The sequence below is a fragment of the Ursus arctos genome, unplaced genomic scaffold, assembly GCF_023065955.2.
Source record: "Ursus arctos isolate Adak ecotype North America unplaced genomic scaffold, UrsArc2.0 scaffold_24, whole genome shotgun sequence".
NCBI classification, from domain to species: domain Eukaryota; kingdom Metazoa; phylum Chordata; class Mammalia; order Carnivora; family Ursidae; genus Ursus; species Ursus arctos.
In genome coordinates, this window is record NW_026622919.1 from 33445517 (window position 1) to 33473032 (window position 27516).

General features: G+C 55.1%; 1 protein-coding gene across 19 annotated transcripts in view; it reads right to left on the bottom strand.

Moving 5' to 3' along the window:
• Positions 1-382: 382 nt before the first annotated feature.
• BCAS3 (BCAS3 microtubule associated cell migration factor) overlaps positions 383-27516 on the bottom strand; it is a 578553-nt gene continuing 551419 nt past the window's right edge. For 4 of the 19 annotated variants that reach the window (XM_057317873.1, XM_057317872.1, XM_057317879.1 and 1 more), the window contains 2 exons: positions 23871-24038; positions 383-1192 (listed from right to left, as the gene is read on the bottom strand). In XM_057317873.1, coding sequence (XP_057173856.1) covers positions 1044-1192; positions 23871-24038 — 317 coding nt within the window. In that variant the 3' untranslated portion in view covers positions 383-1043. Of the gene's footprint in view, positions 1193-1691; positions 1778-4588; positions 4680-13362; positions 13429-18057; positions 18184-19311; positions 23760-23865; positions 24039-27516 lie in introns of those variants that run through there. The other 15 variants (XM_057317871.1, XM_057317867.1, XM_057317863.1 and 12 more) reach the window with 10 other exon arrangements.

Sequence of the window (27516 nt, forward strand, 5' to 3'; positions counted from 1 at the left end):
GGGGCCTGCCCCAAAGATAAGGGTAGCATCTTCATGAGGCTCTCCTTCCCCCAGCAACAATCTACCCCTCTCCTGGCACATGTCAAGGCCCTCACTGGCCTGACTACTGCAGCCGGGGTGGGCGTGGGGGGGCTCCTGGCCTCTGTGGGGTCTCTAGAACTCACTGGCTCTGGTACCCGGCAACAAGTTTGGAGAATGAATTTAAATCAGGCCCTACCCAAATTGCAGAGCAAACATTCTCCTTCTCCTTCCTACCCCCTCACTGACCCTCCAACCAGTGGCTCGTATCAAGGCAGGGGGTGCTGGGAACGGGGACACATGGTCAGGTCCACAGGACTCTGCTCGGTGCTTGGAGAGGACCCTGACCCCAGCAACGCAGGGATGGACACCAACTGTAGCGTGATTTATTGGACAAGACGTGCACTTTTGGACAGGGCCTTAGTGGCCACGGTTTCCTTCACTGGACAGTACAGGACCAGGGTAAAAGGGCTTACAGACAAGAAAGACAAATCCTTCCCATGAGCCAAGGGGAAAGGAAAGAGGAAGGGGGGGGCTTCTCCTTCCTTCCTCCTTCCCTAATACTCTGGGCCTCAGTTTACCTCACGCCAGAGGGAGGTTGGCCAAGGGAAACTGGGCAGTGCATCTCATAGCCACGAGTGGGCTGGGGCTGTCCGCTCAGGGTCAAAATGCCCAGCCGGGCCATCCACTCTCTCCCCTTCCAGGCCCCCCCGTGGGGATGGTTAGAAAATACAAAAGCGGATCCAATGCAGAACATCATGTGCCGACGGAGGAGGGGACGGAGCTTCTGCAGAGTGTCCTTCAGCCACAGCCCCGCGGATGGGGGACAGAGGTCAGAGTGCGCCAAGGTGCTTGGGAGAAGGGGCTCTTCTCCATCCAGGGAGGGTGGGTGGCTGTTGTCACTAAGCTTGGGGAAGGTGGTTGGTGGAAGAGAGCAGAGACTGAAGGGTAGGGCCAAGAGGGGGGCTTCTCCCCCTCCCTCCAGCAGGCGAGTGGGCTGGCCAGTCAGAAGCAGGCTGCTGGTACTACGGGAAGCCGGTAGGGAAGAGGCTGAGGGGCTGACTCTCATTGGTGGGCAACGGAGATCGGTAGCCATCGAAGTTTCTTGGGATGCTGCCGCTGGTAGAACCGGAGCTGTTACTCAGAGTCTCGATGCTTCCCTCTCGCTGTAGTTCTGCAAGACAGAGGAGAGGACCAGGCCTGGTCAGAGTGGGGTCTGGGGGGGGGGGGCACACCCTGGGCCGGGCTGTCTGCCTGGAGGCACCTTCCATGGGGGGGATCCCCACCTGCTCCCCAGAGGGGCCAAGCAGCAGCTCCGGTCACAGGGAGTTCAGCCGAAGGAGGGAGAAGCTCCCTTGGCTGGCAGAGTCCAGTTTAGGCCACAGTCTTTCCCTCGTTGTGGGAACCCCGTTAGGCCAGAAGTCTGGCCACCCCGCTGATTTGTCCGGACCACACTGCCATACCTGGGACACGTGCCCACACCTGCACACATACTCACGCTCAGCCAGCATGCTCCCCGATTCCGGAAATGGCTCCGGTCCTGGATGCACAGGTCAGGCAGGAGAGCAGCCAGAACACGGCAAGGACTGCAGCTTCCCTGCCTGATCTGTCCCTACCTCTCCTCCCTGGCCCTGTTTGCTCCCCAGAGCTTCCACCCTGGCTTAGCAACTCACTTGCTCACTCATTCTGACCCATACAGTCTGCCTGCTGGCCAGGCCGCCGCTCATCTCTGGCACCTCCTGGAAAGTGTCCTGTTTCCCTGCAGAAGGGAATGCCTGGTTGGAGAGGGGCCTACTCCGACGGAGAGAAGGTCCCTGCTTGTCTGCAGTGCCTTTTTCCCTTTTTTAGCCCCCACATGTCCTGGGGGCCCCTCAGAATGCAGTTGCCCTGGGAAGCAGGTGGGGAGGCTCCCCCTGCCCCCTGCCACCCCTTCCCTGGCCCTGCCACAGCCATGCTGCCATCTTGGACACAGCAACTGGCTCTCATTCCATTGTGGGCGCCTTAACTGCCCCCCTCCAACCCCTAATCTCTTGACCTAAGATGGGTACTGGGGCAGGTGTGTTGGGAATAGACTTCCTTGCATCCTGAATACAAGGAAGAAGGAATGACTTCTTGGCTTTTTGTGAGTGGTTAGTTTCTATCCCCTTTCAAGTCCCTCAGAGCAGGCTCTGAGATGTGGGCACACACATCCCCAGGGAAGACTCTGGGAGCCTACCCCAAGCCAAGATGTGATGATCTGCGATTCCTCCTCCTCCAAAGTACGCTTTCCTGGGACTGAGAGGGTCTTGCCTGTCCCCCCTCAGGAGCTCAGGACCTCAAAGCAGTCACTTGAAACAGCAAAGTGTGCTTGAATGTTATACTTGTCTGGTCTGGCTTGAGACCTTTATCTCCAGCCTGCGCCCGCTGCCAGGCCCCCGCCACCAAACACATGCAGCACAGCTAGCTTTGATTAGGGAGAGTCACGGCCTTCACTCTTGGTCTGGCCATCGGCAACCAGCCAGGAACTAACCACTGACTCCCACTCCCTAGAGGCCACCCCCACAGCACAGAAGCTGGCCAGCTGCGGCAGCCACAGAATGGGCTGCGAGAGGCTGTGCTGCCCTCCTTCAGAGCCCGCGCCTGGACCCAGGAGTGAGGGGCCCTCAGGCTGCACCAGCCACGTCTGGAACCTCGACACTGGAACCTCCCAGCGGATAGGGGCCTGTGGACGGGGGCTGTGGACACAGGCTGTGGGCCTCATGACGAGCCCAATCTCCAAGAGGCACTGGCTTCCCTGTTGGGCCAGAGATCCTGGGATACGTCAAGAGTTACCCAGATACGGACAGAAAACAAGGCAGGTGGTCACTGCATAAGCTCTGTCTTCCCTGCTCGTTCTCTGGTCTCACCCTGATTTGGGAGTACAGACCCCTGTCCCAAGAGAGGGAGAAGATGGGAAGGCAAAGAACAGACCCTGGGATTTCCACATGGAATTGTCAGACTCCAAGAAAACTTCCTTCGTTCCCTTCTTTGCCCACAAGCAAGCCAAGGAGTAAGTGGGGGATCCCGGAGGCCCCGTTTGATTTCCGAGACCCTTGCCCTCATGCACTGCCATCCTGGCACTAGGGGGCGCTGACAGCAGGGCCAGGAGGGCAGGAGAGAGGCGCACAGGCAGGAGCAAGGAAAGCAGGGGCTTCCTCAGGATCTGGACACCAGGCCCAAGCAAGAAAGCCCCAGATGAAGGAGCAGGAAAGGCCACTAGAGTGGGGAAGGCTGGCCCCTTTCCAGAGCTGGGGGACAGGCCCAGAGTTCTTGATGCAGAGTGCCGACACACCCACGCTGCCAAGGAAGTGGAGGAGACTGGAGCCCAGGACTAAGCGCGGCACCCCCGCTGCCCCTCGGCACAGGCCCAGGGCAACCCCCTCAGCAGCCTCAGGGGCCCCACTCCGTGAGTCTGAGTGGACGCACCTCATCCCATCATGTGACAGCGCAGGGACAGTTGCCAAAGGAACTTAGGAATTTGCTGCTCTTGGGGGCCAGGTATGGCCTGACCGGCCTGGCTCCTATTTTCCTTTCACCAATCAGGCCTGGGGTAAGATGGGAGTGGGCAGGCTTTTCCCTCCCCCAGCCCCCCAGCCCAGGTGGCCCCACCCTGCAGAATCGATATCCCCCAGGCTCTTCCCTCCTCTCCCACTGCCACTGACAGCTTAGGCCTGTGCTTCCCACCTCGATGATTTCAAGAACTCCCTACCAGTCTCCCGACCTCCAGCAGCACCCCCCTCCAACCCACCACACCAAACCGCAGTGGCTCGTCCGTCTACGACAGAAACCTCATCTTGCTTTTCCTCTGCTTAAAAACCTTCATCGCTCGAGTCCTCAGCATCAGGTCTAAAGTCAGCACAACAAAATGGCCTTTCATGACCTGCCCCCTGAGACGCCCACCTCCCTAATGGCACCTGTTATTGGATCTGAAGAACCAAAGTAATGAACTTACACAGTTTTGGGGTCTCTCCAGGCTGCTTCAGGCCCCCAGGCCTATGCTTATGCCATTCCCTTCGACTGAAAAGCCCTTCCCAGGCTCCCCGGGCCCCCAGAACACCTACTCGTCTTCCAAAGGTTAGCACAGGTGTCCACTCCTCTGTGAGCCTGTCCTGTGGCCCTGGCAGCGCTGGCCAGGCCCCCCTGGGCACTGTACTCACTCCTGCCCCAGCCCCTCTAACACTCTGCACCATCTGTTCACGGCCCCCCCTCGGGGGCCGCTTCTGGGCCTTATCTCCGTATCCCTAGTGCCGACCACAGGGCCTGGAAAATAGCTGGTGCTCAAAAGACACTTCCTGAGTGAATGTTGTGGTAAGGAGAGGCGGGAGCTGCTTCTTCAGTGTAGACTATCAGTAAGAGAACCAGGGGCCTGGCTGGACCCGGGCCCTTTTCTATATGCCTTCTGTCAACCCCCTTTTCTCTTCTCACTGAGACAGAACGATGAGTGTGTGCAGAAGAGGAAGTGGAGGAGGGGTGCACACAGGTTCCCCCCCTTCGAGTCACCCCGGCCGCCCAGCCCTAGGAGCAAGCGGCAAATGGAAATGGGTGGCCTTACCTTCCTCCATCCCGAACACCTGCTTTGTTACTGTTGGGTTGCTCACGGACGCTGGGCTGTTGGCATTGTTTTTTTTTTCCTTTTTTTTTCCCTTTTGAAAAGAAAAGCATTGAGGAATCTTTTTGGAAAAGATATGGACAACGATTGAGAAGTACACTGATCTCTGCAAGCAGGTGGAGAGGTAGTAAGGAGGTGTGGGGTGTCACGCTGGGAGGAGGGCAGGCTGGCGGCGAAATCCTGCAGTCAAGGACGGTGACATGCATGTGTAGGGGGTGGGGGCCAACTCGTCCGGAGTGTTCCAGAGATGGAACTGTGGCGACGGAGCTGAGAGCCCCTCCGGCGTGGGGGTGGGGAGACAGGAGCTGCACTCGGAGCAGGAGGGCAGCTGCGGGAAGGGGAGAGAAGGGTGCTGGCAGGCACCCCATGCGGGCAGACTGCTAGGAGAGGGAGAGGAGACAGTGGCAGGCTGCAAAGTTTTGGGGGACACCTCCAGACCTTTGGACTCAGGGGCCCAGCTTCTGGGCTGCTGCCCTCCTCCCCCATTCCCGAGCCCCCAGGTCTGGGCAGCTCTCCTACAGCCGAGGTGGGCTTGTGGGGAGAGTCCAGCAGCTACCTGCCAGGGCCATGGGAGAGAGCTGGGGGCTCTGTGCAGGGGTGGCTGGGAAAACACACCCCGCAGCCTCTCTACTTGGAAGAATGCAGATTCTGCTAAAAGAGGTTGCTCCCTAGGCCTCAAAGCACGGTAGCGGATGAGGCGTAGTTCCCGGCCAACGGCTGGGCTCAGAGAGAAGATAACTTATTGTGCCTCACATCCTCCAGTGATTCTGCACCTGGGAGTCGGGTGCTCGTCTCTCCCTCTTGCAGATAGCAAAACCGAGGAAGAGTAGGAGGCCACCAGCACTGGGTATGCAGTCCCTCGGAGAGGGAACTGGGGCGGGTGCAGGCCCCGGGATGGAGACGTTGGCCACTCCAGTCATCGCTGACTGGCCCCCAGTGCTCCCTGCTGGCTGTGTCCACCCATTCCCGACTGCTTCTCATTGGGAAAGGGGCCTGCTCCCCACAGATGCCCCGCGATGCCGTGGCCGGGGTGGCCAAGCCACGGGTGGGGGGACAACTACAAGGAAGGCGCCGAGGCTCTCATGAGTGAAGGAAAGAGAATGCTCAATCCTCAGGTTGGCCCCACTCCCCATGGAGTCTGGCAATATTTAAAGGTGTCAGAGGGGGCAGGGAGGTGGCTGCCCTTGTTAGGGAGAAGCAGCTCCGGCTTGTAGGCGAAGGGAGAAGTCACGGTTAAGTCTATGCCAGGAGGCGGGAGCATGGCTGGCTGCAATGCGGCCCCACCCGGGCTGGGCTGTGCAGAATGAGGGGGTCTCCCTGCGGGAGTTCACTCCCTCACCCCACAGCTGGATACTGCAGCCCCTCTGCAAAGGCAGGGGCAGCGGAGACTGGCTCCTGGGAGCTATGGGCAGGGATGCACCGGAGGTAGGGGGGGAGAGGACGAGACAGAGATGGCATCTGGGCGCCGGGCATGAGGACACCCCCTCTGTGGCCTTTGCCCCTGGAGTGCTGGTCCCCAAGCCTGCTTCATCCTTGAGGTTTTCCCTGGGGTTGTCCTCTCCCCTGGATACAGCCCCTTCCCTCCCTTGAGGCTGCCCCACACTGGCAAGACAGAGACTTCTAGGGACAGACTGGATGGAAGCCTCTTTTCACTCATGAGTCACTTTACTAAGTGCCATGGTCTTGGCTCCCCCCATTCCCTAGGAAACGCTGGGGACACAGGTACTAGGTGAGCCTTGGAGAGAGCGGGGGAAGCCCAGGTGGGCAGGGGACCCCAGTAGGAGGTCGAGTGAAGTCCTACTTTGGGCTTGAGCGTCTCCAGCCCTCTTCCAGGCCAGATGGCAGTGGGGCAGCCGGCTAATCAGAGACCCTGAGGGAAGCCCCTTTGGCTTCTGGGGGGTGGGGAGGCCATTGTGGAGAGCCCAAGGCTCAGGACTCAGAGGGAGGCCTGTTTCTGGGATCCAGCGGCATCAGTGAAGGCAGTGCTGTGAGTGTGATTGGGAAGAGGGTGCCTGGGACGGTGGTTCAGCCTCCAGGCAGCCCTGGCACTTCCTCCACCGCCAAAGCAGCGGCATCTACCGGCGGCCCCTCTGCGTGCTCAGCGGTCAGCCCTGTTCTGTGCACTTAGAGCCTCACGGTGCTGCTCGTTAAAGGAATTAGCAGAGCACCTTTATGGGGCCCTGGCTGCAGCCACACACCCCAGCCCTAAACTAGCCACCCAAGCGGCTGGGGGGAGCAGGATTAGACCCCAGGGCAGAGTCTGAACCCTGCACCCACAGCCCTCTTCTGGCAGTGGGAAGGAAGAATGCTCCCCGCCCCCATCGCCACCCCCCCCCCCCCATCCCAACGCCTCAAGGGCCTGAGAAGAGGAGAGGAGCAGTGTCTGCCCAGAGTGAGAGCACAGGCTCCAGCCTGCTGCCACGTGGAAGACTCCGGGCAAGTTAGTCAACATCTCCTGTGCCTCAGGTTCCTGGGCACGAGGATAACAATGTTTGCTTCCTAGTGTGGTTGTAGGAATTAAATTAAATAATGTAATGCATGTGGAGCGCATCACAAAGTGCTCAGAACTTCCAGCCAGCAAACGGGAGCTGCTACTGTTATTGCAGTTGTGTTAGTGATTGTGACCACCCACAGGGTCCTCCGGGTCCCTCTCCGGCTTCCCTCTCCAGCAGGTGCCTTTGCCAAACAGGCCCCTATCAGCTCGCCTGCCACGGGAGCTTGGGAAGGGTTCTCTCTTTTTAATCAAGAAATGGCCCGCTGAGGAAGATGGCAGATACGTGTTTACAGCTTTTCATTTCCCTCCTTGCCTCTTTGTAAATACCCTTTTCCAAGATGGAAAATAAATTTCCAACCCTGTTGACATGCATTGATTTTTCCCTCCTGCATCTGCCTTCCCCATCAGCAGGGCCTGTGGTGAAGCCCCTTGCCTGTGTTGCGCTCAGCGGTACCCCAGGGGAGTGGGTGGCCCCAGAACACAGAGCAGCCAGCCAAACTGCCCCATCCTGCCCACTGCCTGGCTCAGCGGACGTTTGCAAACAGAAATAGTTCCCATCCCCTTTTCGGCTGGGGAGGGAGGTTGGGGTGGGTGGGCGGGGGTGGGGGTGGCCTCTGACTAGGAGGTGAGAGATTTTCCGAACTTCTCTGGGTGGGATACACGGAGAGGAGACCAGGGGATCATGGGACTGCTGCCAAGTTCAGCAGATGGATCCAACTCGGGTCTGCCCCAAGCAGTCCACTTGGTCAGCCAGGGCCCTAATGGGTCCTGCTGCCTGGGACCAACCAAGCAAACTGGGGCTGAGAGAGAAGGGTGAAGCAGGTGGGGGCTTGAACGCATCCTGTGGGGCTGAGCAGGACCGTCAACCTCCTAATGCTGGGATCCCGAGAGACGGCCCAGATGCCCACCAGGAGGCTGCTTGCCTTACACCAGTCCTAGGCCTGGAAACTACTGCTCACTCTAGAGTGAGGCAGAGACACAGATGGAGGTGACTAAAAGTGTTCCCAGAAACCCGACAGCCCGGTCAGAGACCACACTCTGGGTTGGAGCCAGCCTCAACACTGGCAATTTTTAGGAGGGCACAAGGGCAGCAGGTAAAGGAGGTGGCCTAGGGGGAGGCCTTGCTTTTCTTCACACTCAGAAATGCCCACCTTGGAGGCCGCCTGCCTCCCTGACACCTTTCTTCCTCCTGGCCCGCTCCCACCCCTCCCTGCACTGTCGGGCTCTCTCCTGCTCAGGAGACCCCACAGGCTGCAGGGCTGGCAGAGATGCTAACAGACCAGCATGGAGGTCTTGGGAGGATGGACAGGGGGAGGCAGAAGGATCGCCCTCCCCTTCCAGCAAGGCTTTTGTTCCTTTCCCAGGCATGCTTGTGGAAGGAAGGAGGGCAGCTTCTTGGAGCTGAGGGGCCAAGGATGAAATGGCTCCTTCACATCCACATAATAGGAATTCTGGTTTGGGCTGATGGAATCTGGGCATAGAGGAGAAACAGTACTAATTCTGGCCTGCTTATCTCCAGACCTCGCACCCACGGCTGAGTGCAGAGCCCTGGCCCACTGGTGACCTGACCACACACAGCCTGTGGACAGGCACGCACCCTCCTTCCTGCCCGGAGTCCCTCTTCACCCACAGGACTCCCACAACTGTGCGTTCTCTCCCCCTTGACCAGCTCTCATTCCTGACCCCCGCAGGTACCAAGGCCCAGAATGTCACAGAATGAGGCCAGGACCACATGGTCTGCCCTGCCCCCCACCCTTCCCTCATCTCCAAACAATGCGGGGAAATACCCAGTGCTCTTGGCTCAGGAGACCAGGAATTGCTTCCCTTGGCCACTGGGGCCATGCACAGGCCTAATAACCTGAAGGTTTAGGGGGAAACCCGAGGCCTAGAGAAGACCTCAAGTCCTCTCAGGCATCCACTGGCTCCTGGAAGATGAAAGTTGTGACCAGTTGTGGAAAGTTGTAGAAAGGATGACGGTTGAGGAGACTGGCAAGCAGACAGATTCCACCCAGGAAAACCAGGGAAAAGGCACATTATCTCTCTTCCCCACCACCCCTTCCCTCCAGTAGCCGAAGAGGAACCCTATTCACAACAGCAGGGCAGTGTGGCATTAATGTCATGAGGCAGAGGCACAGAGGTAGCTAGATCCCCAAATTCCTGGTGGGGCCAGTAGGGACAGGGGTGTGGCCAGAGCTGAGCATGCTGGAATGTTGGGGAAGGGAGAATAAACGTAGAAAGAGACGGGGAAGAAGGCCTGAGGGATGAGGACGACTCAGGAGGGAGGGTCCATGTTCAGAAGACCAGACTCTCACTACATCCTGCACGCCCTCTCCACTGGAGCTGCCTGGGTGTGTGTGTTGGGGGAGTGGGGGGCGGAGCATCTGAGTTTGAACAGAGCAAGCAGCTCATGGCCCAGCCCCAGATTCCTTCACAGCCTTTGAACAGCTGATGAGCAATGGTGGAGGTGGGGGTATTAGCTGGAGGGTATGCTGGCCTGGTTGGTGGCGAGAGCTTTTCCCCAGGTCGCCCCATATAACAACCATATTAAGGCACCAATCCCAGGTAGGGAAAGACTTGAACCAGAAATGCTGCCACACTCCACTCCCAGGAAATCCATATTACCTAAGCCAAGTGTTGGCTTCAAAACAGAAGAGAGCAGGACCCCCCACCAGACCGCCTCGACCAGTACCCCGTGTGCAGTGACCCTCAGTACCACTGTACTGCTCTCACTTTACATCTTCACCTGTCACAAACTATTAGACATGGGGACAGCAAAGGCTGAGCGGACCTGGCTCCTGTTTCCCTGGTTTTGAGGTATTTGACAAATCTGGCTGAAGCCACGCTTCGGGAACAGCCCTGCGCTGAAACTCCCAGCGGATGGCAGCAAGGAAGGGTCCTGTCGCGGGACGCTGAGGGGTCTGCCACAGACAGACGTGCTGAATGACCTGCACAGGTCACTCTGCCTCTCCTCCGCTTCGGCGTCTGTCAGGCGGGGGGCGGGGGGCTCTGGCAACCTCCTGGCTGCGTGAGCCTCGAAAGAGAAAAGGATGTGATGGGGCTTTCAGAAGCAGAACACGTGCCAAACACGCGGAATGTCCCGGTGAGGAGATCGGCGTTGCCCCCTCTGGTGTTGCAGCAGGCTGAGGCCCCCAGGGCAGCACTCCTCAGGCAGGAGGGCCTGACAGGGCCTTTCTAGCTCCAGGTCACAGCACGACGCTGGGGGCCGAGTCTCGGCAGACGCCATCCGAGACAGATGCGGGGGCTGCGCGGTTGGGGGATGTGTCTTTGGTAGAGGATGGCCAGCCAGGTGCTGTGGCATGAGCTCTGTGCGTGTGCGTCTGCGCGTGGGGAGGACGTGGCTGCTAATGAAGGCCCCGCAAACATCAGCGTGGCTACGAGGAGGACATGGGTCTTTGAAAGTCTCCCGTGGAAATGGTGCTTGGCAGCTAGCCTGGACCCGCCTAGCTCCTCCAGCCCAGCCTTGAGGCTCAGGAGACCCCACCAAGCTCCCAGGCAGGGTCCTCCCGAGCTGCCCTCCAGGGCTGAGAGACAGCACAGGGGTCCGCAGACCACAGGAGAGATGCAGCTCCTTGAACCTTGCTGGCCTGACGGGCCAGAGCCACATCTGGTTCTCATTCAAATGTCCAAACATAATTAAATTCTCTATGATGCAGCGGAAGAGTTTGGTAAGATGTGGCTTTCCCCCCTTTCCATCAAGGTTAAGAAATCAGTCTCTCACTCCACCGGCCGGCTGACTCCTTCTTCTCCCTGCCCTGGTCTGTCCCATTCTAGAAAGCAGAGGCCTGTGCTCTGATCTGATTTCTCAAGCTGATGGGGCTGAGGCCAGTGTGGGCTACACGGAGCCCCTTTCCCCCACTGTCCCACTTACCCACCTGAGAGGATTAACAGCTGAGGCCAAAGCAGCAGGCTGGCAACTGAGCAAGTCAGTGTACTGTGGGTTGGGGGGGGGGCAGGGAGGCCAGCCGCCATGAGAAGGCAGCTGTCGTACCCAGGCTGTGCCGTGACACACCAGTGTCCTCTCACTGACTAGATGCAAGGATCCTCTCTCCGTAGGTCCGTGTCACAATGGGAAGCCCTCGAGAGTCTCCAGAGTCTCTGGCCTGGCCCTCTGGTCCCTCTGTGGGAAAGGGAGCTTCCCACGGTCAGGGCCGGGTAAGGCAATCCCGCCTGCACCTCTCACCCTGCAGCCTAGGGACTCCTGCAAGGTGGCACCGTGGCCCCGGCCCGCCTCCACACACAAAGGAGGGAGGCAGAGGGAGTGTTGGAGAAGGCCAAGAGCAGCACTGAGCCCTCTCGAAGAATCCCTGGGACCTCCACGTCTCACAGGATTGCTGGTCGTTTCTGGCCTGTCAAGGCTCTGAACAGGCTAACAGGCTAACGCCCTCGGAGATGGAGGGCGGCCTCCTCAACAGAAAGGACACCCCCTAACCGGAGGCTTCCTGCCTCTCCTCAGCTGCCTGTCCAGGACTGCCCTGAATTCAAGCAGAATATCCCCCAGATGGGCAGCTTTTTCTAGCATCCCTTCCCGACCGAGTATCTTCTGTTTATGGCCTTTTTTAAAAAAAATCTTAGGGATTTATGACTTTCATGGTAATGGGTTCCATTCTACTTCCTCTGTGCCTATTTTTCTAATCTTTGTGGTACAGGCTTTACAAGAGTTTCTTAATAAGTCAGGGTATTTTTCCTTTTGAAACAAGCTGTCCTGCAAGTTAATGACTTACAGTGAGTGTGGATGCTTCCCAGAGACAAACAGGGGCTGGGAAGGGGATAGCCTGGTGCAGTGGGGGAGAATCTTCCAGATCAAATAGAGCTATGGGGAAGTCCCTTTAAGACCCTTGGCCAACTCTTGTGCTAGCGCCCTCCTGATGATGTTCACCAACATCCCTATCAGAGAACTAGGACCACTTTCAGGTACACGTGGTGTATCCACGCCAAAGAATGCTCGACGCTCACCCTGGGGACAGGTACGTGCATGCAGGTACATGTGTACGCGCGTGCGCGCGCGCACACACACACACACACACACACACACACACAAGTTGGTGTGAACCAAACAATCCCAACATTGCTGACCTGGCTCTAAATAGGAATCATTCTGTGTATCTTTTTCAAATGGTAAACTTTTGTTTAGTAGCGAATTTAATTAGCTTCTTGGTGGCCTCGGTGCCAAGGCCACGTGTCTGGTGCCTTCCTATCCGTGAAGAAGGCTTTAAGGAAACCTAAGCCGGTTCTTAGCCCATGTGCCCAAGGCCAAGCCTAGCAAAGAGAATGGTGGTGGGGCCGAGGTTCCCGTTGCCCCCGCTGGGGTCGCAGCCTGTGCTCCGGAGCCCATGCTCCCCGGCGGGGAGAGCAGCACAAGTCTCGATTAGCGGCTATGGTGCCGCCTGTCTGGGGAAACGCGGAGCGGATGCCGCCTCTGCTTTGTGCTCTGGTCACAGACTGGCTGCTGGAGCCGGGGTTCTAGTCATTATTCAATTCAGCCAGCTCAGATGAGCCTTTCCATTTGCTCGTCCAGGAGGAATAACAAATCTAGAAATGCAATTCCACTTTGGTGTATTAAGATATTGATTCGCCTGGCGAGGGGAAGTGCGTTTGTTCTGCCAGCCCTCCCGTGGGCAGGAAGGGGTTAACCAAATGTTTATCACAAGGCTGGCTTCAGAGTTGAAAGTAATGTGATCAGTAATGAATTTTGTGTTACATTAGGTTGTATAAATGGACAGACAAGCGCAGACAACAAGTGGCCAGGAGTCGGGGCTAATCTAATGATGTAAAAATAGAGACAGCACCAATTATACTAGGGGCCAGCTCCAGGCTCCTGCAGGGACTGCAAATGAATAGGTACAAATCAGATTACTCACTAATAGACGCACTACAAGAGGGGCAGTCAATGGTAAATGCATTAGAGCCTAGTGACCTCTCTGCTCTGCACAGCAGAATCCGAAAATTTGACTTCCATCTTAAAAGTGGGGGGCAGGGAGCGAGGTTCTCAAAGAAACTCTTGTTGGGTGAAGAACAGCAACTATGACCCACCCCAAACCAGCCCGTTGCCAGAAGGTACCTCCTCTCTGTGCTGACCTCTTGCCCTCATTTCAGTGCCTCCCGAGAGCCTGAGCACCGGGAGGGTAAGGGAGCAACTTCTTGAGGGACAAACAGAGCAGCGGGACGAAGCCTTGCATGTAGGCAAAGACGGGAGGTTACATACCAACATACTTCACAGCCACGTGTCTCTCAGGGGTGGTGTTTTTTACTGCTACGTCAAGGGCTGTGTCTGTATTGAAAATAGAATATTTCTTTAAAGAGGATCACAACATGGACCTTTAACAGAGCAGCAAGCGCTGAAACCAAAGCAAGTAGGTACCAAGATGCGGCTGGGCCACGGAGAGCTCGGCGGGGGGGGGGGGGGGGTGTTCCCGGTCTGTTCCACAGTGCAACACCTCCCGGCTTTCACGTGACGCCCACTAGCCTCGACTGCTGTCCTTCTTCCCTCCGTTCCTCCCGCCCCGTGCTGCCTACTGAGTGCCTAGTCCATGGATCATGGAGACGTGCTCAGAGGCAGGAACCCTACGCTCATATTCAGCTCTCCGTGGCTTGGGGAGGAACACAGCGTGAAACCAAAGCATCTCCAAGCCTTCCGAGGACCCAGCCGGGCCCAGATGGAAACAGGACCCTGCTGGGCTTAGTCCACACTCCCCCCACCCGCCTCTAAGGCCAGCACTATTGCACCCATCAAAGCCGAGACGGCGTGCTGGTCCTGGCCAACTGGAGCCCAGAGGTGATGGGAACATGCCAGCAGAATGAGCACAGAAAGGGCACAGAGTGGAAAAAGTCACCCGACACAAATGAAGCGACTGATGTTGATCTTCCCCAAACTTAATTAAGCACACGGAGGGGTGGGATAGCCAGCTCTCAAGCTGCACTGAATAATACGTGGGGGGAGTTGGGGGAGGTCTGTGAAGCCTGGTGCTGGGGGATTCTGCCAGCAAATTAAAAAATTTATGCTTATGCCGTGGGCCTGCAGGTGCCTGGGGGCAGGGGTGGGGTTCAAAGAGAAGCGGGCAGAAAGAAATCACCAGACATCAGCGGTTAGGCGCCTGATTCTGGTACAGGTACTTGGAAATGCCTCCTCCTGTTACGTTCAGTCACACTGGCACGGCTTGGCCTTTTTGGTATAGTGAGGATCTGGATTCCTGAAGGGTCATAGGGTCATCTCTAACTTGCATTTCCTGTGTGTGTGTCTCTCCTCTATTACCAGCCATCCAATCTAGGGGCTGGTCCGTCCTCTGCAGACCATTTCTGAGGAAGCAGAGGCAGGCGCAGAGGGGAAGATGGGTATTTAACCATCCATGACTGTGTTCAACTTTGTTCAGATCTCACACCTCACAGAAAGGTCAACGGTTAAAGCTGAATTCTTTGGCAGAGGAGGAAGAACAGAGAGAAGTACTCCCTCCTGTTAACCATTTACCTATGTTAATGTCTCTGGAGGAGGGCCCTCGCCTGGGGGTCCAACCGCCCTTCCCCACCCTCTTGATCAAGCTTGTTCCTTTTCCACAGGAACTCCTGCCTCCATCTTGGGGCAATACCCGGAAAGAGGATTCTAAAGGTTCACCAATGAAGTCACACTGGCACTTCCTCCTTGTTGACAGGGATCCGTGTGCTTTGGTTAAAAATTTCAAAGTAGACTGGGCAACTGAAAAACGTGCAGAGGAGCTTCTCAGCCCCAAGCTCCCATTATAGCTCTGCCTCTGCTGGGGCCTTCTAGCAGCCTTGGGAGAGGGAGAGGGAGAGAGGGAGAGAGAGGAGAGGGAGTGGGAGACACGGAGAAGAGAAAGAGTGGGGATGAGAGAGACAGAGAGAGGGGGAGACAGAGAGAGGGAGAAGTGGGGGAAGGGAGAGGGAGACGTGGGGGGAAGGGAGAGGGAGAGAGAAAGAGAGAGAGAGAGAGACAGAGAGAAATGGTCTACCTAGAATCGGATTTGACCACTGGCCAGAAACTAACAAGTGTGTCCTAAACACGGTAATTTTTCCCATTGCTCTGGCTGGCTTTCATTTACCTCTCAGGAGTCACAAAAACCCATGCAAGTCATTCAACAAACATTAACTGGGGCTCAGCTTGGCTCTTGTCCCAGGGCCGAAGTATGGTGGTTGGAGGTAACAAAGAGGAATCAGACTCTGTCCAAGGCACCAGAATCAGGTTAAGACATGCAGTATGGGCAGTGTGGCTGAGGGAGGGGCTGAAGGGACCACGAGGGCCGAGCCTCCCCGCCATGGCACGTAGAAGGGAATCAGACACTGATGGGTAAAGGAAAAGGCAACAGACACGACTTGTCCGGGGCCAAGTGTCCAGTGAGCAGGTGGTTCGGAAGTTCAGAGAGAGAAAGGGCATTTGGCTGCATGGTCAGGGAGGGCTTCACAGAGCAGGTGAGATCAGAGCTTGGTCTGAAAAAGTGACTGGGCAGAGAGGGAGGGTGGATGGCACTCTAACAGAGCCAGGTGAGCAGGGCACATGCTGTGGACGATGGGATGGTTTTGACAGGGGAGCGTGTGTGCGTGAAGGTGGTGGTGGTGGTGAAGGAATATGAATAAGGGGTTACTGTGGACAAGTGAGTGGGACAGCAGGTTGGAAAGGAGGGTGGGGAGGGCCTGGAAGAGCCTTGAAATCTCATGGTAGAAGCCGAGGTGGAAACATGTGGGCCCTGGGCACATTGTGAGTAGGGAAATAGGAAGACAGAACAGGCCCTGATCATGAGAGCCCCCTTCCTCTTCTGGGGATCCCCCTCTCATTCTGTATAGCAGGTAGGAGTCAATGAAATACCGTCTGACCAGGTCAGACTGATGGGATCTTGAGAAACTCCCCCTAGATCTCTCTCTCTCTCTCAGCCTGCTGTCAGCGTTCTTGGGCTGTGTGAGCAGAGTCCCATTACTTCATGCTCCCGGGCCTCACTGCACTTCTTGTGAGGCTGCCGCTCAGGCTTCTTAACCTCAGCACCCATTTGGGGATGATGTGAATCCGTGGCACACAACGTAAACTCCTTTACAGATATTGCGCCTCTTACACCTGTTTTTTCTACATTTCATGAGGCAAGTTTATAAAAGTTACTTTCCTTTCATTCTGTGTGGATCCCAATTTCACAAATCTTTCTCATGAACAACTTTTATCATTTATATACACATGCACAACCTTATTTTCATTTTTCCAACAATGACTAAAATAACTAGTATTGGAGGCCCTTGCACAATATGCTTATCCATGGAGAATAGAAGCTTGCGAGCACTCCGTTGGCTGATGGGTCATTAAAGGGCCCCATTATCTTGACCTGGGGTAGAAATAAACTTCTGCAGTTGGGGGCAGGGTTGGTTTGGAACCACTAGGTGTATGTTAAATCCCAGATGGAGGGTCACAGCCGGGACCCACAGGTGTGGGAGATCCAACCCAAGGAGCCCGAAGACCCACAGGCATGGGTGTGGGCACATCCGGCCAGGACTGGAAGCCACCACTCAGGTTCAGAGTACCGCCCCTCCTTCCCAGAGCAATAGCCTCTGTCCAGTAAACCCCTGCAAGGAGGTTTGGTCTGAATACCAAGGACAACGTAAGTAGGGTTGCCCCTGAAGATGCCATTACTACTGTCCATGGGGCAGACCCTTAAGGAAAGAACTATTCTGATACCAGAGTGAAGAAACTCAGCTAATTCCACTGTTTTATAGATGCTGGGGTGCCAGCACTTTCTCAATATCTCATTTTGATCCTATATTTTTAAGTTATGATCTGACTTCGAATCTTCCATCTTTCCTCCACTGTGAGCCAGAGAGAGTAACATCTCCCTGGTGTTGTGATGATGAAAGGTCGTTTCTGTGGCTAGCCTAGAGTCTGAAACATAGAAGCCACCAGGGAAGCGTGGCCATTCTTGTCTAGAGGAGTGAATGAGAAGACAGCCGTAGTGCTCCCTACAGCAGCACGGCACCCAGCACCTAACACGGGGGGAGCAGACGTTTCCACCTTGCCTGGTTTCCCTCGCCCGTGCTATTGGAGAAGACACTGAACCATGAATGGGAAAGGAACCTGCCCAAGGTCACCCAGGCTTCCCCCATTCCTTGATGAGGACTTCCAAATGCCGCTGAGAAGAAAACACCAACATTCTTCCCAGTGTAAGTAGCTGGGTGCTAGGGACGGAGAGGACTCTCGGATTCGGCCTTTCCTACCAGTGGAAAGTAGCGAGGAACGGGCTGTCTGACATTGAACCGAGACACAGACGGCAATGCTAACAAGGCCGCCCCCGGTTTGCGGGCAGCAGCTGCTTCCCCGCCACCCTCAGCGGCAGTGCTGGGGCCGCCCATGGTGCTGGGCTCTACGTCTGGGTGCTCCCATGTCTCTCGGGACTTACTCCTTTCTCCCCACCCTCAGCAACCACGCGGCTGTGACTGGGGAGTTTGCAGTTTTGTCTTCACATTCTGGCAAGACCCATCCAGGTTTCTGGTCTAGCTCTGCTAGGTGGGCCCCGTGGGCAGCTGAAGAGAGGAGCCCAAGCGGAGCACACCCACAGTTCAGCACTGTTGCTCTCTCTGGAGTTTTCATCTCTTTCAGGGTAGGAACCAGGCCTTCCTTCTTCCCCACAGTGCCCAGCCCAGGGGGGAGAAAGCAGCAGGTGTCTACAGAGAGCCTGCCTGCCCACTGCAACCATGGAAGAAGGCACGGGCAGTGGAGGAGGTCGGTGAGAGAAGACATGAAAAGCATTCTGTAGGCATACTGTAGAAGGAGCAAAATTCCAGGGCCCAATGAGGTAAAGCAAAGGGAAGGACCCAAGCCACAGGCTAAGGTACTTGGATGAAAGTATTTGCCCGAGAGTAGAGGTGTCTAGAAGTTAAGAGAATTAATTCACTGCCCCATGCCCACAATTGTCACCTGAGTGTGTGGCAACTTGAGATGGGACAGGGCTAGTATGGCCCCTACTGGAAATGCAGTGAAAATGTTCCCAGCCCTCAGCAGTGGCGCGAGCAGGAGTCCCAAGGCTCACCGGAAGAGCTAATCCTAGAGGCAGGGTAGAGGGACAACGCACGGGGTTATTTGCTTTGGGGTACACACCTGGTCAACTCCAGTAACAACAGCTAACATGTACTGTTAACATTAATTTCTACAGTCCTGAAATGCAAGATGGTGTTAGCATGAGGCTGTGCGCACGCACACACACTCGCACACGCAGCGCTCTTCGTTCCTCTTTTGCAGAACATAGGTGATCATCAGGTATTTGCTAATTAACTTATTGAAACCCTCCTGTGACCATTTAAAAACTTCGTGCAATGTTCAAAATATGTTTTTCATGTTTAGAAGGAAAAAAGACACAGCCCTTTCAAGAAGTAAAAGTAGTTTCTGACAAATCTTTGGAAGAGCTTTAGTTAAAAATAATCCTTGTAATTAATATACATACAGGAAAACTGAGGGGATTTGGCTGAATGAATTAGAGCATTGGTTTCCACACTAGACTGAAATTCACTGACATATTGTGAAATCAATTTAGTGGGTCACGACCACGTTCTCAAAAAAATGGAAGAAAATAGAAAGTGCTAGAATGCATCGCTTATAATACTGTTTTGTGAAAGCTTTGTATGTTTGGGTAAGGAAGTAAATGTCTGTCTGACAGAAGGCAAGAGGCAGAGATTGAGCCCATCGTGTAACTGCTCACAGTTAGAGTAACTGCTTCTGGACTAGAACGGTCCGTTGTAGAGACGGTAGACAGAAAAGGATGAAGCCTCTTTCCTACCTTTAGTGCTGTGATTATAAAGGAGAAACGGTGTTCCTGGGACTGTAGGAAGCCACCGTCAGGGGGAAGAGACAGTCCCTCTTGACCTTGAGAGCTGAGTCAACAATGGCAAAAGGAGGCTGCCTGCAACAGAGACGCGTCAAGCTGATCGGGGCTTGGGAATGAGTCCCGGGGCTTTTGCCGTTGGACGTGGGAGAGAGCAAAGATGAAAGAACGAGGTTTAGCTAAAGATGGAAAGAGTTAAAGTCTAAAGAGAAAATGCACTTAATATGTATCCAGGTGTTTATGAAGATTTGTTGGTATTAGGTTATATCTACCTAGACACAAAACAACTGGAGTAAGTACATGTTTTGCTTATTTAAAAAATGCTATTTTTCTAGAAAAGGCAATATTGAAAGGAATGTCTGCGAGGCAGGAATTAGGTTGTTTTGAGGGGGGCGATAGAGAGAGGAGGGGCTGTGGGAGACAGCATTCCGAGCAGAAGTATGTGCAGGGGGCCTGGCGGGCAGAGAGAGCACCGTGCTTAGCGACCCTCTGGGGAGTTCAGCTTGGCTGGAGCTTGCACAGAGCAGCAGGAGAGGAGTCTGGAGACAGGGCACTGGCTGGTCACGAAGGGCTTTGTACACAGTGAGATGGGGTGGACCCAGAGAAGGCCAGGGGTGGGGGAGAGGAGTTCAGCTTTTGGACCTGTGGAAATGTCAGGAGGTGCCCGCATAAGTGGTTCTGGAGTTCAGGAAAGAAAGCCAGCTCGGAGATTATTTGGAGATAGTCAGTTTAGAGCCAGTAACTGAGGCCCCAGAAGCCAAGGAGATTGCCCTGTCCTGACTGAGGGAGAGGGAAGAGGGCCAAGACAGGGCTTTGAGAAATACACTTAAGGCCAACAGAGAAGGAAAACCCAGAAAAGGGAGGGAGGAGAAGTAGCCAGAGGCAGACGTAAAACCAGGACAGCGAGGTGGGACAGGAGCCACAGGGGAGCACTTCCAGATCATGGGACGAGGCTCACGGCACTAAAGCCAACCGTCCAGTGGTGGCTCTGGGGGAGCAGCTACCGTGGTTGGGCGGGCTCCGGAGGCTGGGACTGCTCCCTCCTCTGTGACAGGAGGAGGGGGGAGGCTGTTGTGGGGACGGGTAGGATCTAGGTGTGTGGAGTCAAGAGATTTCTTTAACAATGACCACCATTTTCTGAGAGTGAGAGACGAGATGGTGGGGTAAGAGATCTGAGGAGAATGGGGGAGTCTCAAACACTATCCATACAGAAGGAAAAGAGACTGATTTCAAAACGATGGACTGAGCCCATGCACCATATTTTAAAAAATAGCAAAAACGGAGGAAAAATATTAGAAAAGAAAACATAAACTCTTAGGGGACCAGAGATCAGTGGAATCTTTAAGAGAAGGAAACCAGGCCAGAAGCCACAGCAGGAGGCAGGGGCTGGAGCAGAACTGCTCACATGTACGTTGAATGGAGAATTCATTCACTCAGCAAACAGTGACCACGGGCCTGCTCTGCACCAGACACTGTTCTAGGTGCTGCTTGCTTGTTTCTGCTGCAAAAGAGCAGAAACAGACTAGGAGGAGGGGCTACGAGAAAAACAGAGAAGGCCACGCCTGGCTCACTGCAGAGTAGACGCCAGAAATCTGCAGAGGCGCCAATCTGAACTCTTTGTGGTTCTCCTTCAGCAACCGAAGTGTAAGGGCAGAACTGGGTTGACCTTGATTCGGAGTTTTGCTGAACAGGGGCAATGGGAGGGTAACAGGGCCAAGGGGTGGAATGATACAGCAAGACAGCAACTCAGCCAGCGATGTTAGAGCACATTTGCAAATCACAGAGACCGGACTAATTGGTCAGCAGCCCTCACGGAGGACAGAACCAACACCTGCCTCCTAGGTGAACCGTGCTTCAAGACGGACGTTATCAAATGTGCACAGAGACCTTGTTAGGATGTGGGTGCGGACTCAGCGGGGCTCGGTGGGGTCTGAGACTATGCATTTCTAACCAGGTCCCAGGTAGAGAGGGTGCTGTGGGTTTGCAGACCACTCCTGGAATAGACCGGCTTTCAAAGGTTTTGCTTTACTTCTGGGGGACAGATAACTTGCCCACGGTTCAGCTTCCGGGTAGGGTGCTGGAGCCAGCTGACTGCTCCATTTTCAGGAATTCAGCTAGCCAACTGACACCATGTTGATGGCTTGAAATTGGCCATAACGCGAGTTTCTATACTACAGAAATGTCCAAATGCTACCAAGCAGGGCCTTCCGCTCCCTCTGGAGAGCTGGTTGGTAAATAATTCCCAGCACATCACTAGTGAAGCCTGTGCAACAGTGAGGCATGCTCTAGAATAGGCTTCAGTGCTGGGGGTCACGAGAGCATGCTCCATTCATACCTCGATAGAGAGGCCACCGGTCATGGTTGCGAGACTACACGAAGTGCCTGCTTGAGGGCACTTCAGGACTGATCATCTCGGGTGCCTCGGAGTAAGGCAAGCACTTAATGTCACCTTATCTGTAGGTCCTGTGAGCCCCCGAGAGAAGCAGGGTTGTGGGAAGACAGAGAGGGAAGGGCTGCTATGGCAAAGGGTGGCTTGCTGGAAATTTGCATCCAAGTCACATCGTCTCCCCCAGGCTGTTTCTGGGTGTGCTGGGCTGCCCTCCCGAGGCCCTGGGCCGCCCCACTAGCCTGGCACTTCGTCGGGAGTTGCACGATGGGACAAGTGATTCTCAGCAACGGCAGAGGGAAACGAGTTAATTTGCATAATATCTGCTTTACTTATTGACCTTTAAAATAGAGGCAGATTTTTAAAAATTGATACATTTAATATGGTCAAAAAAACCCCAAATGAATCCCTCTTGCTGACAGTTTGGGGAGAAAATGAAATTCCTCTGCTCAAGAAGGACATCTCTTATTTTCTGACTTGTGGGTCATGCCGTTTTAATTTCCTCTCTCATTTCTTCTTCTTCTTCTTCTTTTTTGTTTTAATTTCACAAAGCTGCTTAAGGCCACAAAGACACTCCTGAATCCCTCAGCTGTCTGGCAGATGAACTGCTGCCAGGTTTGTTCAGGTTACTGTTTGTGCCAGGCTGAAGTTCTCCGACTCTGACCCAGCGTACCTTTAAATCTGCTTGCTGGAAGACACTGAGGGGCTCCAAGTGGTGTCTGAGGGTGCTCGACAGAGCTGCTCGAGCCCTTTCAAGGGTGGCTCCTGAGAGTCAGTCTGGTGACACCAGGCCCTGGTTTATGTAGCAGGGGCTGGCAGGGGCCCCAGGGCTGCAGGGGGAAGGCAGTGCTAGGCGGGAGTTTCGGAAAGGGAAAAGCTTCCCCCCCTTCCACCAGCTTCCAAAGAAAATGGGGTCAGAGCCCCTGTAAATGGCAGAGCCTGCGTCATCTGCAGACGCAGGGAGAAGAACAACGGCACGGTGGGCTACCGTCCACGAGCTGGAGGGCTGGATGATGGGGAGAGTGGTCTGTGCACGTGTGTGCACGAGGGAAGCGGGCATGGCTTGTTGCCGCTTCCAAGATCCACATCTCCTCTCTCTCTAGGGAAGAAGGGGGTGTGGAAGGGGGCTGGCCCTGAGAGATGGCTGTCTCCTGCGGCCTGGCGAGGCACCTCTCTATCTCCAGGTACACTCCTTCTCTCCCCTTCTTGAATCCGCTCTGTCCATTTGCCCAGTACCGCACAAGCACTGCGCGCGGGCACAGAGCGGGTGCTGTGGAGGTGGAGATGAGAACCATCTGTCTCTCTCCCCTTAGCGCAGGAACAGGAGGACTGAATGGGAGGGGAAGCAGACAGGGAAAGGCTTAACTGCCCCCTATCTAAGGAGGACCCACACGGAAGTGAGACGGATGTGTGATGACGTCAGGCATTTCAAGCCCTTCCAAAAACGCTTGCCTCTCTAAATCTTGCTGGTCCTGATTCCCACCCCAGGTTGTAAGCTTCTCCTCGCTGGGATCCTCCTTCCAGGTAGGCCGGTGCAGCAGGGGCGGTAATGTTCACAGTAAAGAGTAACAGTCTTGAGAGGTCTGGGGCAAGCAAGGGCGGGCAGGCCCACAGCCAGGATCTGCTCGGCCCGGTAGGACGTTCCTGTTGACCTCAGGATGTGGGGATGAGGCCTGCTGGGCAAGTCTTTCTTGGGCCTAAAGCTGGGCTAGCGCACGCATTAGCAGCACGGAGATCGAGAATGAGGAGGTGCTTCGGAAACAAGGAGAGGCAGGCTGTACTGTGACCATGTGCAGATGGGAGAATCGCGGTCTTTTCCTAACTGCATGCTGTGTATGTGTGTGGACACATGCATGTGCGCACGTGAACGCGTATGTGAGCAGACGTGTGTGTGCACGCGTGCACGTGTATGCCCGCTTGCTGGCACAGGGCTCACCCATCTTCTAAGGATGTCTTCTGACTGCTCTACGGGTTTCCAGAAGCTGCCCCGGGCTCCGGCTGCTGGGCCCTCTCACAGGCAGGAGTGCAAGGGCAAAGGCAGCAGCAGAAAAAGCAGCCTGGGGGCTCCCACCAGCCCTGCCTGCTTCACGCTTGCGCCCTCCGGGTCGGCAGGCCCCCCTGACGCTTGCTAATCCACAGAGCCTCGAGCATGACGCAGGTGTGCTGCCTTCACACCCCGTGCCTTAGGGCTGCTGAGGACCTAGGGACTCCAAGGCTGTCCCCTCCCGTGGAGAAGGAGTCCTTCTGGGAGCCACATATACGACACAGGTGTGTTTATCACCGCATTTCTCCGGTGCGTTATTCCACGGAGGAGGGGGCCCCGGGGCCCCAGTGCAGTCCCCGGGGCCCCAGTGCAGTCCTTCACACAGGGCTCCCCCAATCCCAGAGACTTCCAAACTGATGGCCGTCACAGCGCTAACCAAAGAAACACACGGTTAAAACAAGCGGACACCCTCTCCCGCCAGAGCAGGTCTACGCCAACACGGGCCGGGCCGCGCCGGGCCACAAGTCCGAGGCCACCTTTACCTGTTGCGGATCCCACCACGTCCCGGCTCGGTGACTCGGCCATGGCATCGGCGAGCCGCTCCCTCAGGCCCTCCTCTGTGTGCTCCATGGAGGACATGTGCCGCAGCCCGAAGCCCTCGGGCCAGCTCCCGCACACCTCGAGCAGGGTCACGCTCCGGTCGAAGGTACCTGCGGCACACAGACAGCCGACCTTGAGTCCGCGCTTTCGGAGAGCGGCCGCTCTTCCGTCTACCCGCCCCCTGCCCCCCAACCCCCGCCAGGGTCCGCTTTAGCTCCTGGAGGAGACGCCGCCATGAAGCCGCGCGGAGGGCAGCCTCGTGCCGCTGGATCAGACCGGAGACTCCGAAAAAGGACCTCCACGTCGCTGGGCTAGTGGTTTCTCACATGTTCGGGGCTACAGGGTGCCCCCGAGGGCTTCAGGGACTGCTTCAGAAGTAGGTCAAGGGCAGAGAGCCTCCTCGCCAGGTTCAACCCAAACACCTCTCCTCTGCTTTCTTTGGGGCAATAGGGCTTCCCCTGACAGTTCATTTTTAAAAAGGGGCTACGTAGCTTAAAGCTTCCAAAAGGTTTCCGTACCACTCTAGCCTCTAACCTGTACCCAACCTCCTCATGCTACATCGGAGGCTCCGCAGTGACGGCCCAAGATCCAACAGCGGGTTTGTGACAGACCTGGTTCCAGAACTCCCACCACCTGATGCCTCAGTCTGGGGCTCGTCCCGCTCTGCCGCACGCAGTCTCCCAACTGCCCAAGGACAGACGGACAACAGGGACACCATTTGGGGGATGCCAGCAACGGAGCTGGGTGATGGAATCTTCAGCAAAAATTGTTCCTTAACCCAAAGCGGCTCTCTAGTTCCAAAACCAAGGCGCTCTGCTCGGTGCCAGGATGAGATTTTACGTGCAAGATCACTTCAAAGTCTACATTTAAATTATTCTACTCTATTATACAGCAAGTCTTCTGTGAAAGCTTATTTCGTCTACTCTCTCTTGGAAGGAGATTATCGTCATGCTCTGTTGCTTTAAGCACATACCATTTTCCCCAGTGATTAGGTAACTGAATCCACTGCATTTATTGGGCTTGGTTCCTGCCAGGACCAGGAAGATGGGGAAAAAATGCAAATGCCAATGTTTCCTAAAGTTAAAAGTACGCACAACACACACTTTTTTATCAGGCCTTGCTTCTCCTCTTTGATCAGCCGTCAGAAACTATCTTCCCTAGGCGGTCGGGACTGGGCAGCGTCAGCGCACACGTTCTGCCAATGACAGGTGGTAATAGAGAGGGTGCGAGCCCCAGCCCCGGCAGGCGGCCCTGCCTCTGATAATGGCCAAAGCACCGAGGTGATAACCGTTAGTAAACACTCCGACAGCCGGTGACTCCATACATCAGCAAAGAGGGCCAGATAATCCTGAGCTCTTCTGACCAGACAAAGGCCCTTGGCCAGCCCGCTGGGATTTATATGTGTGGCAAGGGTCACCACTGGCTCCTGAATGTCATCAGCCAAGTTTGGCTTTGATTTATCTCTTGCCTAATTGTAGGGTAGAGTCCCGGTGCTGGGAGGGTGGGCAACATCTATAAATGTGTCTCCCCAAGAAGACGCCCACCTTGGGACTGGGTTGCCAGGCATCGGCTAGTCAGGTGGGACCCAGGAATGGGGAGCTGCCCAATACCACCTTCTCTCTTCATCAGGTAGGGTCAGGATGGACCTGGGGAGCCAGGTGCTGCTCGTGGGGGGGGGGGCTCTGAGCGTCAGCCCTCCGAGGGCCTCAACTGTGCAGCTGTGCCTCGGCAGTGCCAAGCCCACAGTCACCCCCAGACCAGTGTTAGCAACAACTCAAAGGTGCCCAGGCCCTAAGGACACACAGGGACTGATGACATAAGCTAAGCTTTTGATTCCACTACCCACTCACTAAGTGATGTTAGGCAAGTCCCTCTGTCTCCTTTTTCCATCTCTGAAGTAGAACTAATAACCCTGCCTCGAAGGAATGAAAGATTAAGCCAGGTTCCTGCCAGGGGCCTGTGTTCTCCCCCGGTGCTGCCCCACTCCGAACTGACAAGATCAAGAGCTATCGCTTCAGTGCGCCTCTGAAGAGTCGGCCTGGGACGGGTTTGCCTAGTGATTGCCAGATGAGGGAATTAGCACTAAAGCACGGACACGCCTCCCCCTTGGACCCTCAGGGCTGTCGTGGCAGCTCTCTTATGGACAGACATGTCTCAGAGTCTGTCTCAAGAACGGGGACGCCCTTACCTTCTGTCACTTCACAAGAGCAGCGTGCCTGCCCCTACAAGGTGTTCAGCCAGCGTTAGTACACGCCGCTCTTAGTGGTCAGGGCAGCTAAGCAGATAGCGGGGCCAAGAGGAAGAAGAAAACAAAATAAGCCAGCAAGACGTTAGCACAAGAAGGGTTCGGGTAAGACGGTGGGCCGGTCTACGATGGATGGTAAAGGCCAGAGGAGCATGTGGTATTTTAGGGACAAAACAACAGCAGACAGGAGAAAAAGAAATCATGAGCTGGTGGAGAATGGAAACAGAGCTGGACTGAAATGTAGGCTCTCAACATATATTAATCGTGTGGGTCTGGGCAAGTTCTTTACCTTTCTGAGCCTCTGATTCCACATCCATAAAAATGGAAGAACAATACAACCTTACAGCGTTGTTGTGAGGATTGCTCGAGATGAATGCACAATCCATCCCCTGGCACATAACCGGTGTGCTCGTGTATACACTACCATTCACACGTATACGCTCTTATTGTTAATAACAGCAAATACATCCAACTTTATGCCACTGGAAGCATCATCGTCAACGCTGACGATCACAACCATCCTGAGAGGTAGTGCAGGTCCTACTCCAATTATTATGGGAGAGGCTGGAAGCTCAGAGATTAACGCACGCTCGAAGTCTCTAAGTGACGGATCCCGAACACAGGCCCCTAATTCTTAGCTTGCAGTTCCTTCTATCGGTTTACACACTGCTTCTCTTAGCTGCATCTGCAGTGGAGAACTGTTACTTTTTTTAAATTTAAATTCAATTCATTAACATACAGTGTATTATGAGTTTCAGAGGTAGAGTTTAGTGATTCATCAGCTGCATAGAAAGAACACCCAGTGCTCATTACACCACGTGCCCTCCTTAATTCCCATCACCTGGTTACCCCATTCCCCCCACCCCGTGCCCCTCCAGCAACCCTCAGTTTGTTTCCTAGAGTTACGAGTCTCTTATGGTTTGTCTCCTTCTCTGATTTCTTCTTACTTTGTTTTCCCCTCCCTTCCAGTGGAGAACTGTTACATGGAGAAATCACCTCTTGTTCTGAGAACTCCTGTCACCTTCAGTCAAGACCTTTAAAAAATCTTTCCCACTCCCAACCAGCCCAGCTTCCTTGGGGTATCATGGTAATGCTGATGAGTCATCCTATCTGTTGGACGGCACACGGGAGGGAAAAAACATTGATAGAAGATCTAATCTGCTCTCTCTTAACATGGGCATTGCTAGGATGGTGCGGGTAGGAGGCTGGGGATACAAACAGCAGCTGGCAGGGGAGCCCTGGATCGTCCCTACTGCCCTGAGAGGTCACAGAGAGGATACGATTAGTGGTCTTGCTTATTGTGCTGGAAAGAATCCCTGCAGCGGCTCTGCAGTGCCCCCTTC